The sequence below is a fragment of the Necator americanus genome, chromosome I (genome assembly GCF_031761385.1).
Source record: "Necator americanus strain Aroian chromosome I, whole genome shotgun sequence".
NCBI classification, from domain to species: domain Eukaryota; kingdom Metazoa; phylum Nematoda; class Chromadorea; order Rhabditida; family Ancylostomatidae; genus Necator; species Necator americanus.
Window position 1 is genome coordinate 6864309 of NC_087371.1, and position 15143 is coordinate 6879451.

The 15143-nt window shown below is 41.7% G+C and overlaps 3 protein-coding genes across 4 annotated transcripts; 1 reads left to right on the top strand and 2 right to left on the bottom strand.

Annotated features, from left to right (window-relative positions):
* Positions 1-2337: 2337 nt before the first annotated feature.
* RB195_004741 (uncharacterized protein) lies at positions 2338-2613 on the bottom strand (the record flags this gene model as incomplete). Its single annotated transcript, XM_064182721.1, has 1 exon — positions 2338-2613. The coding sequence occupies one exon, from the start codon at positions 2611-2613 to the stop codon at positions 2338-2340; it is 276 nt and encodes a 91-aa protein (XP_064033988.1).
* Positions 2614-3872: 1259 nt separating this feature from the next.
* RB195_004742 (uncharacterized protein) lies at positions 3873-5073 on the top strand (the record flags this gene model as incomplete). Of its 2 annotated transcripts, XM_064182722.1 has the most annotated exons (2): positions 3873-4019; positions 4318-5073. In XM_064182722.1, the coding sequence occupies 2 exons, from the start codon at positions 3873-3875 to the stop codon at positions 5071-5073; spliced, it is 903 nt and encodes a 300-aa protein (XP_064033989.1). The 2 variants fall into 2 exon arrangements, with proteins under 2 accessions (XP_064033989.1, XP_013304236.2); XM_013448782.2 differs by lacking the exon at positions 3873-4019 and having other exon boundaries at positions 4348-5073.
* A 1452-nt stretch (positions 5074-6525) lies between these two features.
* On the bottom strand, positions 6526-14594 carry RB195_004743 (uncharacterized protein; the record flags this gene model as incomplete). The annotated part of the gene is made up of 19 exons (XM_064182723.1): positions 6526-6633; positions 6731-6810; positions 7098-7198; positions 7516-7660; positions 8804-8879; positions 8995-9129; positions 9190-9294; positions 9586-9717; positions 9770-9894; positions 11077-11177; positions 11244-11332; positions 11618-11760; positions 11823-11920; positions 11974-12099; positions 12607-12742; positions 12975-13015; positions 13672-13814; positions 14116-14214; positions 14502-14594. 19 exons carry the CDS (start codon positions 14592-14594, stop codon positions 6526-6528), a joined length of 2076 nt encoding a protein of 691 aa, XP_064033990.1.
* Positions 14595-15143: the final 549 nt, after the last annotated feature.

The following is a 15143-nucleotide window of genomic DNA, read 5'->3' on the forward strand; positions in this document are numbered from 1 at the left end:
TTTTTTCCCCATGGTATTCATCGGGGAACTTTCCCTTTTGATTGGCACTCAAATTTGCCTCCATGGAGATTTTTTTATTTCTCAAAAAGCTCATTGTTTGTTTATGATGGCTTTCATTCTTTAATTTGCCGATTAGCCAATTTTGCAAAAATCGACATTTTTCTTTGGCAACAATTATATTTAGCGTTGCTCCAAGTTTAGGATAGGGCGATTGTTGGTTCAGCGAACATTACACGACACCTTTCTCTAAGTTCTTGTCACTCTAGTCTGATCTGCTTAGAAATGATTTGAAGTATTGGTTTAATGGAATTGTTAGGACCAAATTAGAGTTCGGTACAAAAATTGTATTTACAAGGATTGAGATCTATCCGTTTCTGACTCCTCATTCATCTTTCTCGTTTACGCGGAGTCCAACAAATCTTGGCAACATTGTCAGGATTGTCCACGATAATTGATTGTGTCTTCGTTTGAGAAAAAGATCACAAACTTTCAATTTTTGGGAAGCAAACTGTGGACAATTCTGCGAGGTTTAGCGTCTGATAGTTAGCAACGACACTGAACCTCTTTCACTCGTTGAAGCTTCCTGCTCGAGTGAGAAATCTTCCCTGCCCATACCTTTTTTCTCAATGTGACGTGCATATGAAGTTTGGATCTGTCCTTTTTACGAACTTGTGAATTCCATCGCTGATATGCGGCAGCTTTTGTCTAAGAGTGAAATTCCTGGAATGAAAACCTGTATGAAGAGCCATACTTGTAGTAAAATCGACTTTATGAAGTAGAAATTTATTTGCATATTCTTCCATACAATCCTTTTTATAAAATCGGTTCTCCAGAACTGGTTTTCCAACTTTTTTTTTGCAGAAGGAGCTCTTGAAAACCATGCGAATCCCTTCGTTCATCACTTCTTACATAGATATACAGTCGTTTCGATTCAGATTCATTCCTAAAAGCACTGTTTTTTGTTGGAAACAAATTTTTTTCTTATGTTACTAGTTATAACAAAGGAATCACCTAAATATCCACCTTAAAAGTTCTCTCATCCTCAGCCAGTGTGTTGCTCTTCTTCTATCAGGTCAATTTTGCAATGTTTGTATCATTTCTATTGTTCTTCTTGATCTATCCTGTACTCTATGTTTTTCATTGTTAAGTGCTTTATTTAGTATGACAAGGCCTTAATTCTCTTATCAGAATAAAGAAAATTACTATAAAATTTCAATTGCAGTAACGGAGTGGTATGAGCAGTTCGGCAAACAGATCTCTTAACCAACATACATAACAATCAATAGCTATTAATTAGTGGAGAAAAGTGGAATTTCCAAGCTTTGCGTTGTCCTAGTGGGCGAACGAAGTCCGTTTTTGCACAAACAATGAAAATCTCACGAAATTCAGACATAATTGCGCTCTTAATGGCAACTTTTTGGCTACTTTGATAAATTCTATCCTTGCTACAAAGGTTCAAAGTAAGGACGTACCGCGATTTTACACAATAAACAAAGTCGCATAAATGAGCTTTAAAAAAAGACAAACTAACACTTTCATGTGCTCTGCGCTAATTCCTTGATGTCCTGACCAAACGTGAACGTTTGAGTCTCTTAACACTTTTCTATTTGTAACCTTAGGCTATGTTAGATTCCAACTATTGCTTTTTTGGCGCATATCTGGCACCATTTTGCTCCTTTCCTAACGATATGGGAGTTTTGGATAGATCTCAGAGAGAGAGGAATCTAATGGTATATAACTTGTTCTCAGATTTCTATTTTGGCCGACGGTGCTGCACCGTCACTCACCGTCGGTTTTTCAATGTTCATGCATAGTATTGTAGCCGTCTGCGCCAGCTATGCCCGGCCATATTCGTACACGAAAGCAACATTGGAACGTTGGAAGAAATTCCTTCACCAGCTTATTGTAGTTCATCCTGACAGCTACCGCTCGCCCATCTACATTCTTTTCATTAACTTCACCGTAGTAGATAGTAGTTCTCGAGTTCCTTGTAGTTCTCGATGTGGGACCCTTTGATGCGTCTTTCCTACAATAAAAAAAAAGAAATGATTCTGCATACTCGACAGCGACTGGCAGTTTAACGTTACGAAACAGACGTTTGTTGCTAAAGATTCCATCCATGTTTCTCCTTGGGGATTTGGGGTATGAAGGTATGGACCCCAGCAGTGTGCTGGAGCACAGCACCTTTTTGAAGTGTTTGAAAAAACTGCGCCATACAACAATACAAGTTATACAACTCGTGGAATAAAGTGTTATACCAGTTGAGTGATTACATTTATCGAAAACAGGGTTTCCACGTGCAGGTAACAACCAGACGTGTGCCTCCAAATACTTGCTTTACGACACCATCGCAATCTCCTCCATGATTTCTCTCCATTCCGACTCACGTTTCTGACATCCGCGGATGGTCTCAGCACGGCCAAGTGGTCTAGTGGTATGATTCTCGCTTTGGGTGCGAGAGGTCCCGGTTTCGATCACCGGCTTGGCCCTAATTTTTCGTAATGGATGATCAGATGCAGGTAGCTCAGAATCAGACTGAATCAGACTTGTATACACGGCCTCCAAACACTCGAGAATCACAATCAGGTGAAGAGATTTCAAAATAAAATACATAACACTGTCCAAATGAATCCTAATATAACCAATTCAGACTCTAGTCCTCTCCGGATCCTTTTTATGCGCTTAAAAGACCGTTTAGGATGCGGTGTTAAGAGGTTCAGCTATGGCTTCTTTCTTCTTGTGAATTGAGCTCCCGAGCAACTAGAAAAGAGAGTTCTAGCAGCATAATTATCGTCTTCTCAAGTACGAAACTCATTTGTGACTTGAAAATGGTTTTTGTGCTCTATGGACATTTTGTGAGGTGGGTGTATTGTAGCGGCTAAAGGTTCCGCCACCTGCACGATCGATCGGAGGTTCGAGTCCGCCCCGGTGTTCGCCAAGCCTTTCATCCTTCCGAGGTCGATAAATTGGTACCAAACTTGTCTGGGAGGATAAAGACACTGACTTGACACATAGCCCCCGCAAGTCATTCCATAGCCCAGTTACACGTTCGTAACGACCTCAAGAGATACTGAATTGTAGTCAGCATGGTGTCGCATCCTAAGCGGATTGATCAACGCCAGACACTTCATCCTTTGTCCTTTATCCTAAAAGATCGTCCTCAGAAATTCAGGAGAAACACTGAAAAATCCAACGAGAACATTGGTTTTTTTTTTCTGGAATTTTCGAAACTCTTTCATTCTTCTCTTCTTCTTACTTATTCTAACTAATCTGACACTTTGCTTTCTGGGAGGATTCCGATCTGTTCCTGTAAATCAACAGTCTCTTTAGTTTCTATCACCGTCTGCGCTCTCCACCGTACCATCGCTCTCTTTCCGGAAGTGTGCGCACGGTCAGAGAACTTTCCACGATCGTAATGAAGGGAAAGTATTTGAGAACGGGGAAAGGAAAATTACGGAAATTTCAACTCGCTTCCTCTTGAAACACGATAAGATTCAGTTTAATGTGAACACGTCAACGTCACACAAAAATCTAAAGTGATCTAAAGAGTAGCCGCTGGAAAATTCCAGTAACCTTGGCGAAACTAGCTGCCAGACTCTTCATAAGGGGACTTTTACAGAAAATTACCGCACTTCAACAAATTTCCTCAGCAGAAGGAAAAAAAATCGAGGATTCAACACTAAAAAGCTCCAATTAGAACACTTCAACTCAGGAGATCGGCAGTTCCTCAACTGGGTGAAGTGCTTGGATGAGGGGTTGTTTTTTCTGGCTCTGATTTCACCTGGACATGCGATTAGACGTTGTCTGGACTCCGTGCGACATTTACATCTATATAAGCCGAATCGGCACGAATCGAGCAGAAGTGAGTGGAAATGTCCGGCAAGGAAACGGCTCTTCTTCAAACTATTTGCTTTATGCTGTCACTGGTAATTCTAATAGTTGTATGCTGCATCTGTAAACTTCACAACGATATCGATTTTTTACACGAAGATGCGATGTCAGATTTAAAGGATTTTAGAGTGAGTTATCAACATTTTGGTTATAATTCCCTGAACATCATGAACGCTTTACCTTTCTTTCTTCCTTCTACCTTCGAATTTGTAGAATTTTAATTAATAAGTAATTTGTACAACTAACACTATTAATTCATAGGTACAACAAAGTTTTACTTTCTGCATGCAACGAAATAAGAATTTCTCTCATTTCTTGATTCTTGATTGATCTTTATTTGATTCAGATATTTCAACTTTCCAATGAAAAAAATCCATTCTAATTTTAGATTTTTCTTCAAATCCCTTCTCTACGTATGAAATTTAGGTTAAAGCAGACGATACATGGCGTGCTATTATGGAATCTATCGATGTTAGGACTATTTACTGGGTTCCATCCCGCGCGAAAAAACATGTGATTTACGGGCGAGAGGAATGTAATTGTGCTTTGCAACCTACCGCTTGTCCTCCGGGACCAGCGGGCCCGCAAGGACTCCCGGGAGAACGCGGTGTAGACGGCACACCCGGCGCCGTCGGCATGCCTGGCGTGGACGGAATGGTTGTCGGAACTCAAAGATCTCGGTACACTGTATGTCATCCATGTCCGCCGGGACCCCCAGGTCCCCAAGGATTTATGGGAGCAATGGGACCTCGCGGACCACCCGGACAACCTGGGCTGCAGGGGCTTCCTGGCCGTAACGGACACGAAGGAGTACAAGGTCCACCAGGCTCACCAGGAATCCCCGGCTATAACAAAGTTCCTGGAATGCCTGGCCTACCAGGCAGGTCAGTTAAACGTCGAGGCGGACCACGAGGTTCACCGGGTCCAATGGGCGCAAGTGGAGCGCCAGGTCATCCGGGTGCACCAGGAACTCCGGGAGCACATGGTGCTCCAGGAATCCCAGGCGCACCTGGTCGCGACGGTACGCCTGGTCCGAATGGAATCGGCGGGATTCCAGGAGCACCGGGATTACCCGGTTTGGATGGTTGGTATTGTCAGTGCCCAATGCGAACACATGTTCACGTAGCCGCCAGCAAATTTATGGATGAAGAAGAATATGGGGATCGTATGAAGAAAACTTGAAGCTGTGTTGATGTCTTTTCTTGTTACTAAATCTATTTAATGTTTGTAGATTTAAGTTAAATCTAACGTTTTAGAAGTTATGATTAGTGTTTTTTGACATTACAATTTCGATATATTACTGTAATAAGATTGAAAGGTGACTTTTTAAAATAAATTTTACAAGTTCTTTGTTTATTCATCCCAATCTTTATTTATTCTATTTATTACTTATTCATTTTTTCAGACGAATCTACTTCGTCTCCTTCAAAGTAATTCGCCTCCGAAAAAATACTCTCATGCCAAGTTTATTTTCACGTCCTGAAACAGTTATCGAACTAAATTTTGCGCTTCAGTGCGCTTCAGGTCACGCAGCGATTCAGCGTTGGATCTCTTCTACGGACTCGAAACGGTGTCCTCGAAGTGATAGCTTTTTTTTAGTTTATTGAATAGTGAGAAACCGTATGGAGCTAAATTTTTGTTAAAAACGATGGTTACGGAACGGTAGGGGTCAAATTTTTGGTCAAATGGTCACGAACAATCAATCGAATGTCTGACGCCGCATTATCGTGGTGCAAAAATCAAGTTCTCTAGCCGCATATCCATGCCAACGACTTCGGCTGAGACCCTACTGGTCAATCGACGATTTTAAGCACAAAATCCTTGATTTCCTTGACGTTTTGTTCATCACTACATGTAGTTGGCCGAATGGAAACCACACTGCTTCATTTTTCAACACTTTCTCTGCCTCCTCTTGGAATTGTTCGTACCACTTGTAAATACTTTATTTTCGACAAAGCCTGATCACCAAATCCTTACATCCTCAACGTTTTCGCGCCAGCAGAAATTTCATTCCGCAAACAAATTTAATGTATTATTTATTAATGTCTTATTATGTTGCGTGGTTCATTAGCTTAAGTTTTCGAGCATGACTACAAAATGTTGGGACCTATCAGAAAAAACATGAGTTTTTTTTTTAAAAGGCAACAAACCATTCACACAGTAGCTTACTACTTGATAAACTTTGAGAATTTAAAGGACACAGAATTTCTGGAAAATGTTCACTCCTGATGTCTTCCATCGAGATCTATGAATTCGATTCTTTTCCACTGAAATATTTCTATCTCCTGAGGGAAATCACTTGAGTCAAATTATCCACGGCAAAATTGTGGATGCAATATGTAAGTTTTTAGTAGAAGTGATGCATGAAAAACGGTCACAGAAGTTTTTAAATCAATTTTTGGATAAGGCTCTGGAAATTTATTCATTAAAAATTTCTTCACATACCCGTTCAATAACAACATTTGTTACATCGTCATTAGTAGCAAGTACCCAGGAAGAAATAAGCGAGATAAACAAAGAGAAAAAGGAAATAGAAAAAAAAAACGTGATCAATTTTTGACTAGATGTCCTAACACTTCACTAGAAATATCGTATTTGGCAACAGGATGAGTAAAACAGCTGGAATATTAAATGTTATGATATACTAATGAGATGATTTTTCACATTCAGAATAGCTGTACGATGTGCTTGTGTTGTAATACCCATATTCTTCAAATCGTGATCGTTCAGAGTGAAGAATGACTGAAGGAACGGCATTAATTCTTTGAAGAATTACTTGAAAATGCAAAAAAAAAGTGAATTCCAGTAGCTTATAGCTAGAACTGGTCGTCACTCTTACCTCAGCATCAATTTCTTCTTTCTGCAGCACGTCAACGTATTGCATCAGACCGTGTTTTCGTAATTCACCCCATATTCGCTCTAGAAAATACGCCAATTTTTAGCAAACTACACTTGGTGACCTATTTTTTGTTCCTTTACGTAGCGCCCTGCGACCATTGCGTTATAAGTTATTCGCGGGCGGACCCCGTGGCAGCTGCGCAGTAGCAGCAAAACAACGAGAGAAAAACTATGACAAAGAAACAACAAGCATAAAATAGTGATCTTAAAACACACGCAACGGCAATTTCATACCACAAATATCCGATTGGGACCTATATTCATCTTATCACGTATGTCACTACTACGGATTTGAATAAAATTATTACCTTCAACTGTCCGCCGTCGCTCCGATTGGCTGAGTGCCAAACGAACATGTGGCGTTCCTAACATTGTTGGCACTTGTACGAGAAGAGGTGTAGAAGAGGTTCTAGATAATATCAAATGGTAAAATAATAATAACAGAACTGATGGCCACATTACCCCGTATTCTTCCTGATGAGCAAGAAGGAAATACAGAAAAAAAAGAAACATGCGATAATCGGAGCTGATGCCCCCATCCCTTTCACTTTTGGGCGGCTGGAGATGGAATTCCCCTCCCCCTTCACTTTTGGACGGTTGGCGAGAGAATCCTCTTCACTTGAGTTCCACCCCATGAGCTGGACCCCTTTCACCTAAGGAGGGTCCGCCTCCTCCCCATCGCACGTATGGAAAAGAAGGAAACAAAATAAAACAGGAAAAACGAACTTCCTTAGTTGTTCGTAACCACCTCGAGTCACACTTTCATCCATAACCATTGACTCTCGCGACTTCTTCAGCATTCTTGGAGTTGTACGCATTTGATTTTGTGATGGGGACTCCAAGAATGATAGTGTGCGTGGTTTGCGACTACCTAAACCACCTGCTACGAATAAAATCGACATGTGATCGAATATATGAAAAAGAACTGTTTCCTACGTGAATGAGGCACTAAGCGAAAGCGAACAGAAACACAGAGAGAGAAAAAAGAGAACAAAAGAAATGACAGTGACGAGCGATCGTGATTAAATTGTGCTTGAGTGCGGAAAAAAAAAAACTCCAGAAAAGAGGTATTTGGTACAGGATCATTATATCACGTCGAGCGTCGAAGAAATGGACCAAAGAAGATATAAAAATGTAACATATTACGAGTTGAAAACTAGAGTGATCATAGCTAAATCCCAGTACCAGTAGTGCTTCCGAGTAGCAGCGGAATGGGTCGGTCTCTAATCGTACTATTGTTGTTTTGTTGTTAGCACAATTTCAATAGGTAATATTCGTTTCACATTGCTCACTCAACATTAAAAAAAGATAAAGTCTTTGGCGTATCAATCCACTCGGGATGCGCCAACGCGTTTCACTGGAATTCGTAATCGTTGAGGTTTTGGAACGCGTGTGGGCCTATACAATGACTTGCGGGGGCCAGCCGATGATCAAGTCAGTGTTTTTGTCCTCCGAGACAAGTCTGGTACCAATTTATCGACCCCGGAGGGATGAAAGGCTTGGTTTGCACTAGTGCGGTTTCGAACCCTCGACCGTGTGGCTACAACGGACCTCTAACCGACTGCGCCACACCCGCCCCTCACTCAATATTTTCAACACAATAATAAAACGACGCATACAGTCGGGTCAAAACGACATGAAGTACGGACAGTTGCGTAAGCGGCTGTGCCCGAAGCGGTGCGGTGGAGAGAGCGGTTGGAATCGAGGTGGGACCATGGCGAACTGCAGGGATGGGTTTCGATAGCGAGGATTCTCACACGATCCCAACCGCTACGTTCCACCGCTTCGTTTCGAGCGCAGTCGCTTACGCAACTGTCCGTTCTTGATATTGTTCTGACCTAACTGCGCTTAATAAAGTATTTCATAAAAAAAAGGATAGCGGCAAACTTAAAAAGGATCGTTTCGCCTCTTCCTAAAAGTGGATTTTTAATAAGGTTTATAATATTTTGCAGCGTTTATCAAACGAAGTATGGTTATCATAGTTTATTAGCGCAGTAAAACATCGCCAACTTACCATCACTTCCGTCTCTTCGATGTACCACAATGGAATCCCTTGGATTGATAACCCTCCTCTTTGACTGTTGGTAACCCTAGACATTTCCGATGTTGATTAGACTGTTGATTGCTGATTAGCAGAAACATCTTTGACACTTCCGCTGCCAAAGCGCAGAGAAACAGTAGGCAGTAGTGGAAATAAGCACTTACGCATTGTGATGTGTACATTTGTGCGCGGTCATAGTATTCCCATTTATAGTTGTCATTCTCTGCATCGGTGTCTCCTCGTTTCACCTCGCCGACGTATGAGTCGTAGAAACAGTTGACAGCAAATGACTGGCATTGCTATAAGTTCCTACTTACGCTACAGCAGTGCAAAAAAAAGCAGATTCCAGAATCACACACCTGAGCCATTTTCTTAACTGCATCTAGCACCGTGTCGTAAGTGACATTTTTGAGCGGTGTCGCATTTTTTGTCATCCGGAGAATTTCCTCGGCGGTGACAAGTTTCTGAAAAGATTTTCTGGTATCACTAGCATCTACGATTCAAAATAAAACTTCGAATCGTGGTGAATCAAGTCTTAAGTATTTTGTTGCTGGTAATCCTCATCCTCCTCCTAATTAACTATTCTAGCAAATAGACTCACAATTTCATCCAATTAGTTTTTAAGAAGTATTAGCTTGTATTTATGTATCAGAACGATTGCATTAGCACGTCGGCAAAAAAATCGTCACTGAATGTAGCATTCACTACTCGACCAATCACAGCAGGCACAGACCCCGCCCACCACAGCAACTTACCCTCCAGAAGCGACCATCCGTACCGCTGATTCTCGTCCAATAATCTCGCCATTGTCGCATCTCCATCATACTCGATGCAGCTTGTGATTCTGCAGAGATACCCAGTTGACTTGAGAAACGAGACAGCCACTCCTAAATACGAAGAGTTATGTCAAGTTTTATGAATGACTTCTTTAGAACTCACTTTTGGTCGTCCTGTTGTTAGCACTTTCGATAACGTGCCACTACTGGCACTAAGATTCATTTTTCCGTCCAGGCGAGATGGGCGATAACAGTGCAGCATTGCTCGTAGGCTTGGGTCCGGTTCATCTGACAAACGAGAAAAAATGTTATGAAACAAAAGGAGGAAAACAAGTAAACTATGCATTTTTCCTGAACGGTCGGGCGACTAGAGTTATGGTCGAGTCAAAACGTCACTAGGATTACAACGATGAGTGGAGCTAGCAGACAAAAGGTAGTTTGGGAGGGAGGGGGCACTCAACCCTGCTCTGACTGAACTGCACTCGACGTGTATTTAGAGCACGAAAAAGTCCATAGAGCGCAAAGATCCGACCGTCCTTAACTGAAAAGTGACTTTCCCATTTAAGGAATGGCCTCTAAAGTTCAGGTTCAAATCCGACACTAGTGCTCACCAAGTTTCATCCTTTGGGGGTCGAAAATTGGTATCGGATTTAGTCTGGGACCCTAAAAACCTAACTTGAAGTATCGGCTAGTCTTAGAAGGATTCATACGTACATTGGAAGGCTCAAACGATCTAAATTGAGGTGATCTACGCGATCCCAAGCGGTTTGATTAACGCCAAAAACTTTATCCTTTTTATCATTTTCCTCCTTAAGGAGGCAAAAGTTCAACACTTGAAGGGAATAACTGGAACAGTAGAACAATAATAGCGAGTAGCTTAATGGATTGATCGAAAAATATTGGAGTAGGACATTAATGTTGTCCCTAAAACCGAACTAGGCATTAGTCTTAGAGGATTTATGACATGGAGAGTAAAGCAACTAAGAGAAAAAAAAAGAAAATAGAGCTGGAACAACTACTGCTTTAACTTTACCAGACTTTCCAAACATCCTTACCGAAAGTGAATAGCTAAGTCATATCATGTATTTCTTTCAACGATAAAAAAAAAAACCATAAAATGGTCTAATATGGCTTCTCCGCTATCCGCATCTGATTGTCAAGAACGCTTTTTTGCGCTCTAAGTGCAGGTTGAGCACAGTTCAACGAGAGCAGAGTTGAGTGCCTCCCGGGCCGCCAACTACCTTTTTCCCGGACTAGCGAGGGTCCCGCTACCACTGCACCACTTCGAACGCAGCCGCTTACGCAGCTGCACCGAGAGTTCGATCGTTTCGACCGGGCCATGTCACAGGGCTCTGCCTGTCAATCAATATCGTTGGCAACTGTGTATGGGGAGTGGTAATTCCACAATCGTGCGTGTAACTGTCGCAATACGACAGCCCAACGGAACAGAAATTTTGGCTGGAACTCTACCTGAGCATGATATATAAAAATCAAATGGGGAAAGATTCAGTGTAGTCAAATCACTAGTTTTAGCATCGTTCATTAAGAGCACAAGAGCAATCGCATCAAATCTGAAATTAGACGAAAATCAGTCCATAACTCAATACATGGTTCGATAGACGTTCCTCTATGCTTACCTGAGCAGCGATGCGATGTGAAGAGCGGTGAGAGCATAACGAGATTCAGCATCATTAACCTCTACTCGTAAATCAAGTAGACGTCTGACCTAAATCACCTCAGATTTACTGTAGTGACTTAGATAAAGTAGGGTCAAAACGAAAAACGAAATGAAGCACGGTGCAGTTGCGTAAGCGGTTGCACTCGAAGCGCTGCGGCGGAGCGTAGCGGTCAAAATCGATGCGGGACCCTTGCTGACACCGTTCTTCGTCGTAATCCGCGATGGTACCAACTCGATCTTAACCTCAATTTCGCCGCTTCGAGCGAAACCGCTTACGCAACTGCTCCATGTCGTTTTGACCCGACTATACACATACTATGTACTACGACCTACCGCACGCTCGTTTCCAACCGCTGCTGCGAACATAAGCGGGGTCGCACTTTCCGCGAGCGGCGTTTGTTTGCCGCGTGCGAATTCGGCACAATCCAATTGGTTTTCCGCGATCAGTTGTCGTATATCGCCCACAGTAGTTCTATCTGATGCAGTTCTAACATAGCCACGCTTAATCCCAATGAGAAATCGTGCGGAAAACACCCACCATGGTGTCTAATTCTACTTTTATCAGCTAGTATAGCTAGTACATCATGTCGCTTGAACTGTTCGGCCAATTCGGCGGCGGTTTTCTTCTTCAATGTTCTTCAAACACTTCTCAATCAATAAAATCGATAGGTCAGTCGGAAAGAACTTGCTTTTTCGTTGGATCGGCGCCAAGGTCCAGGAGTGCACAGAAGACGCTTGTTGACGAACACATAAGTACACAGGAAAGCGCAGACAATCCTAATAGAGAGTCCAACGTCTCATCGATCGGGGCTCCTCTGCAATGAGAAATTTTGTCCCTGAAGTTATGCACCAATCAATATTGTGTGGGATTCTGATTGATCCTATTTTTGAGTACTTTTTTCACCATGTATTGACGAAGTGGAGCATTTTTCGGAATGACGATCAAAGCATTGCTTTGGGTCAAAGGCACCGTTTTGGGTGGTGGTTTAAAGGTCGGTGCAGTTGCATAAGCGATATGGGTCGAAGCGGCACGTTTGAGCTTGCGATCGATCGAGGTGGGACCATCGCGAATTACAAAAACGAGCGGTGCTAGTAAGGATCCCGCTAGATCGTAACCGCTGCGCTCCACCGCGCCGCTTCGAGCGCAGCCGCATACGCAACTGTACCGAGCCTCATATCCTTCTAACTCGACTATAATTCATCTCAATCTTAGCACTGATTGCAATTAATATCGATCGGTGAAGTTCTCCATAATAATTGATCGATATCAAACACACATTTAAAACTTGTTCATGTGAAAATGAATGATTTCCCCGACTCACCGATGATTCAAAAATCCACAAATTTGTGGACTACTGCGGAATGCGGCCGCTATAAGCGGTGTTGGGCACAATCCCATAGTTGGTGGTGAGACCTCTAGACGTAAGGAGACCAATTTCTTCACTATATGTAGATGAGCTAAAATAACGCGAGTCTTAAAAGGAATACAGATATTTTCAATCTCTTCAGGAGAATATTCAAAAATCTGCAATAAATTTCATAGAATTTTCATAAATTTTCACGACTTTCACCACTATAGCAGCTTTGCTGACAAAATTCATAGAAATTATTGACAAACATTCGACGCATAATGCTACAACGTAAGGGAGAAAAGTAAATAGAGGAGACGGATTTAAAATTCTTTCGTTACCTCCAGCAGCAGCTAATGTCAATGCCGTTGCTCCCATATACCTGCAAACTGTCATTTAAGAATTATGGAAGAAAATTTGTACAGGACATCAAAAAAAATTATAGTAAAATGTCAACGTTTAACAGCTCACTCAAGAAGAGGGTGGGTCTTATTACTTATATGATTGACTTGATTCTACTTCTGAACTAAAGCCGCCCTCTTGAACTATTTGGAAGCACCATATAGCAAAATACACGATATTGGGGTCTCTGTGGAACAATATAGAGTTTAGATTGCAGATTACGAGTATGAGTGTGTCCACGCTCAATTCCCTTTATTCGTCCTAAAAAAACGGCGTGGGAACCGCTTTAGTTCCCCGGAGATACGTTCGAACGCACCACCTTTGTATATTATATTATATTCTCCGGTTTCCTCAGCACCCCATTCATTGGTTTTATTTGAATAGACTGCTGAGAAACCCTCATTGATTTTCGACCGCCAGTTCGTGGACGCGGCGCGTGTTCGTGGGCGGAGCGTTCTAACGGGCTTCGTAGGAAATAGGGACGTTTCGCATGCCTTTTTTCAGAAAGATCAGAAGGAATTTAGCTGGCCTCGCTCATACTCGTAATCTTTACCCGGGAACCTATTTGCCCACAAAGAAACATCGTCAATTTCTTTATACACTACCTTTAATTAGTCTTTTTCTTAATTAACTCACGTAGTTCGATGGATGTCGGCACCACGTTGCAGTAATGTCTCAACTACGGTCATTTTCCCTTCACGACAAGCATGATGAAACGGTGTCATGCCTACTTGATTGCATGCTTCCAAATCTGCACCTTCGTCGAGAAGATAAGTGACCTAAACATTATCATTCATTAGAATTTTCTTGCATCATCAGTAGGTTAGGTAGATCGCAATCAGGGTCCCTACACGCCCATAATCTTGGGCTCGTAAATAAATATAGGACGAAACGTAATCGGTATCAAAGAATACAACCTACTAGAACTTTGGATTTCTTTCTAAAGCTTACAGAAAAAGAAAAACCCAAATAATCACAAATTCGATGAAAAAAGATGGGACCAATTGGCTTGCGAGAGCGCAGAGAAGTAGTGCCCGACGGGTCCCGAAGCGATCTACCATATAGCTATTTTAAACTCACCATTGAATTGTTTCCATTAAATGCAGCAATTTGCAGTGCTGTCACATGATCATCGTCACACGAATCAATATTCACACCCATTCGAAGTAGCTCACCAACCTGGAATCGGTTATTGATTTATTGATGTTCCGGAAATTCGGATGGATTTTGAATAACAAGGGCAAAACGAAAGGTAAAAAAAAGCATAGTAAGAATATGAGAATTCAGGACTTTCGATCAATCGATGCCTCACGCTGATTGGTGGATCACGCTAGGAAATGGGCGGGGTTGGACATCAGGTAGAACAAGAAAAAGCAGAAATATAACAGTTTTAAAGCAATATAGGAGGAATGCTCTACTTTTTAATTGTTTATTTATGTTTGTTTACTTCCGCTTCTCAATCTCACCTTGTTGATATTCCCTTCGTAGGCAGCGTTGAGTAGTTCCATTTTCGGGATATCCATCTCATCATGCCAATCGACACCGGCACCACCGCTCATCTTCGATGTCTTACGGTAACGTTATGGATGCGAAATATAACAAATCAATACGTTATCTGAAAAATACGATCTGAACTTGGGTCGATAATCAATAGTTGATCTGAAAACTAGGATTCATTCATTTATCGATTATAGTGCTACTTTTTTCTCATCAAACAACAACCAGTAATCGAATGTTATCATAAGTTCGTAGTGATTTTCGGTGTCTAAACAACAATTGACTGGACAAGGATGGATTACTGTAGAAGTTGACAAGATTCACGAAATAGGTGACAGAAATCGGTCCGGAAGATTTCCAGGATTCATTTTGATGTTGCACTTGATGACAAACAAATGTTGTTGATGTTGCAAATAAGAAAATCAGTCGAAAATCGATAAACCATATCGCAACCGGTTGAAAACGCGCATGGAATGTGATAAAGACACGGGTGTCGATGATGATGATGATGATGATCAGATTATCGTTCTCCTACGATCATTCTCATATCGTGGATCAATCGATAAATCCAATCATATTCCTGGACATGATCAATACCTAACTAACTTAAC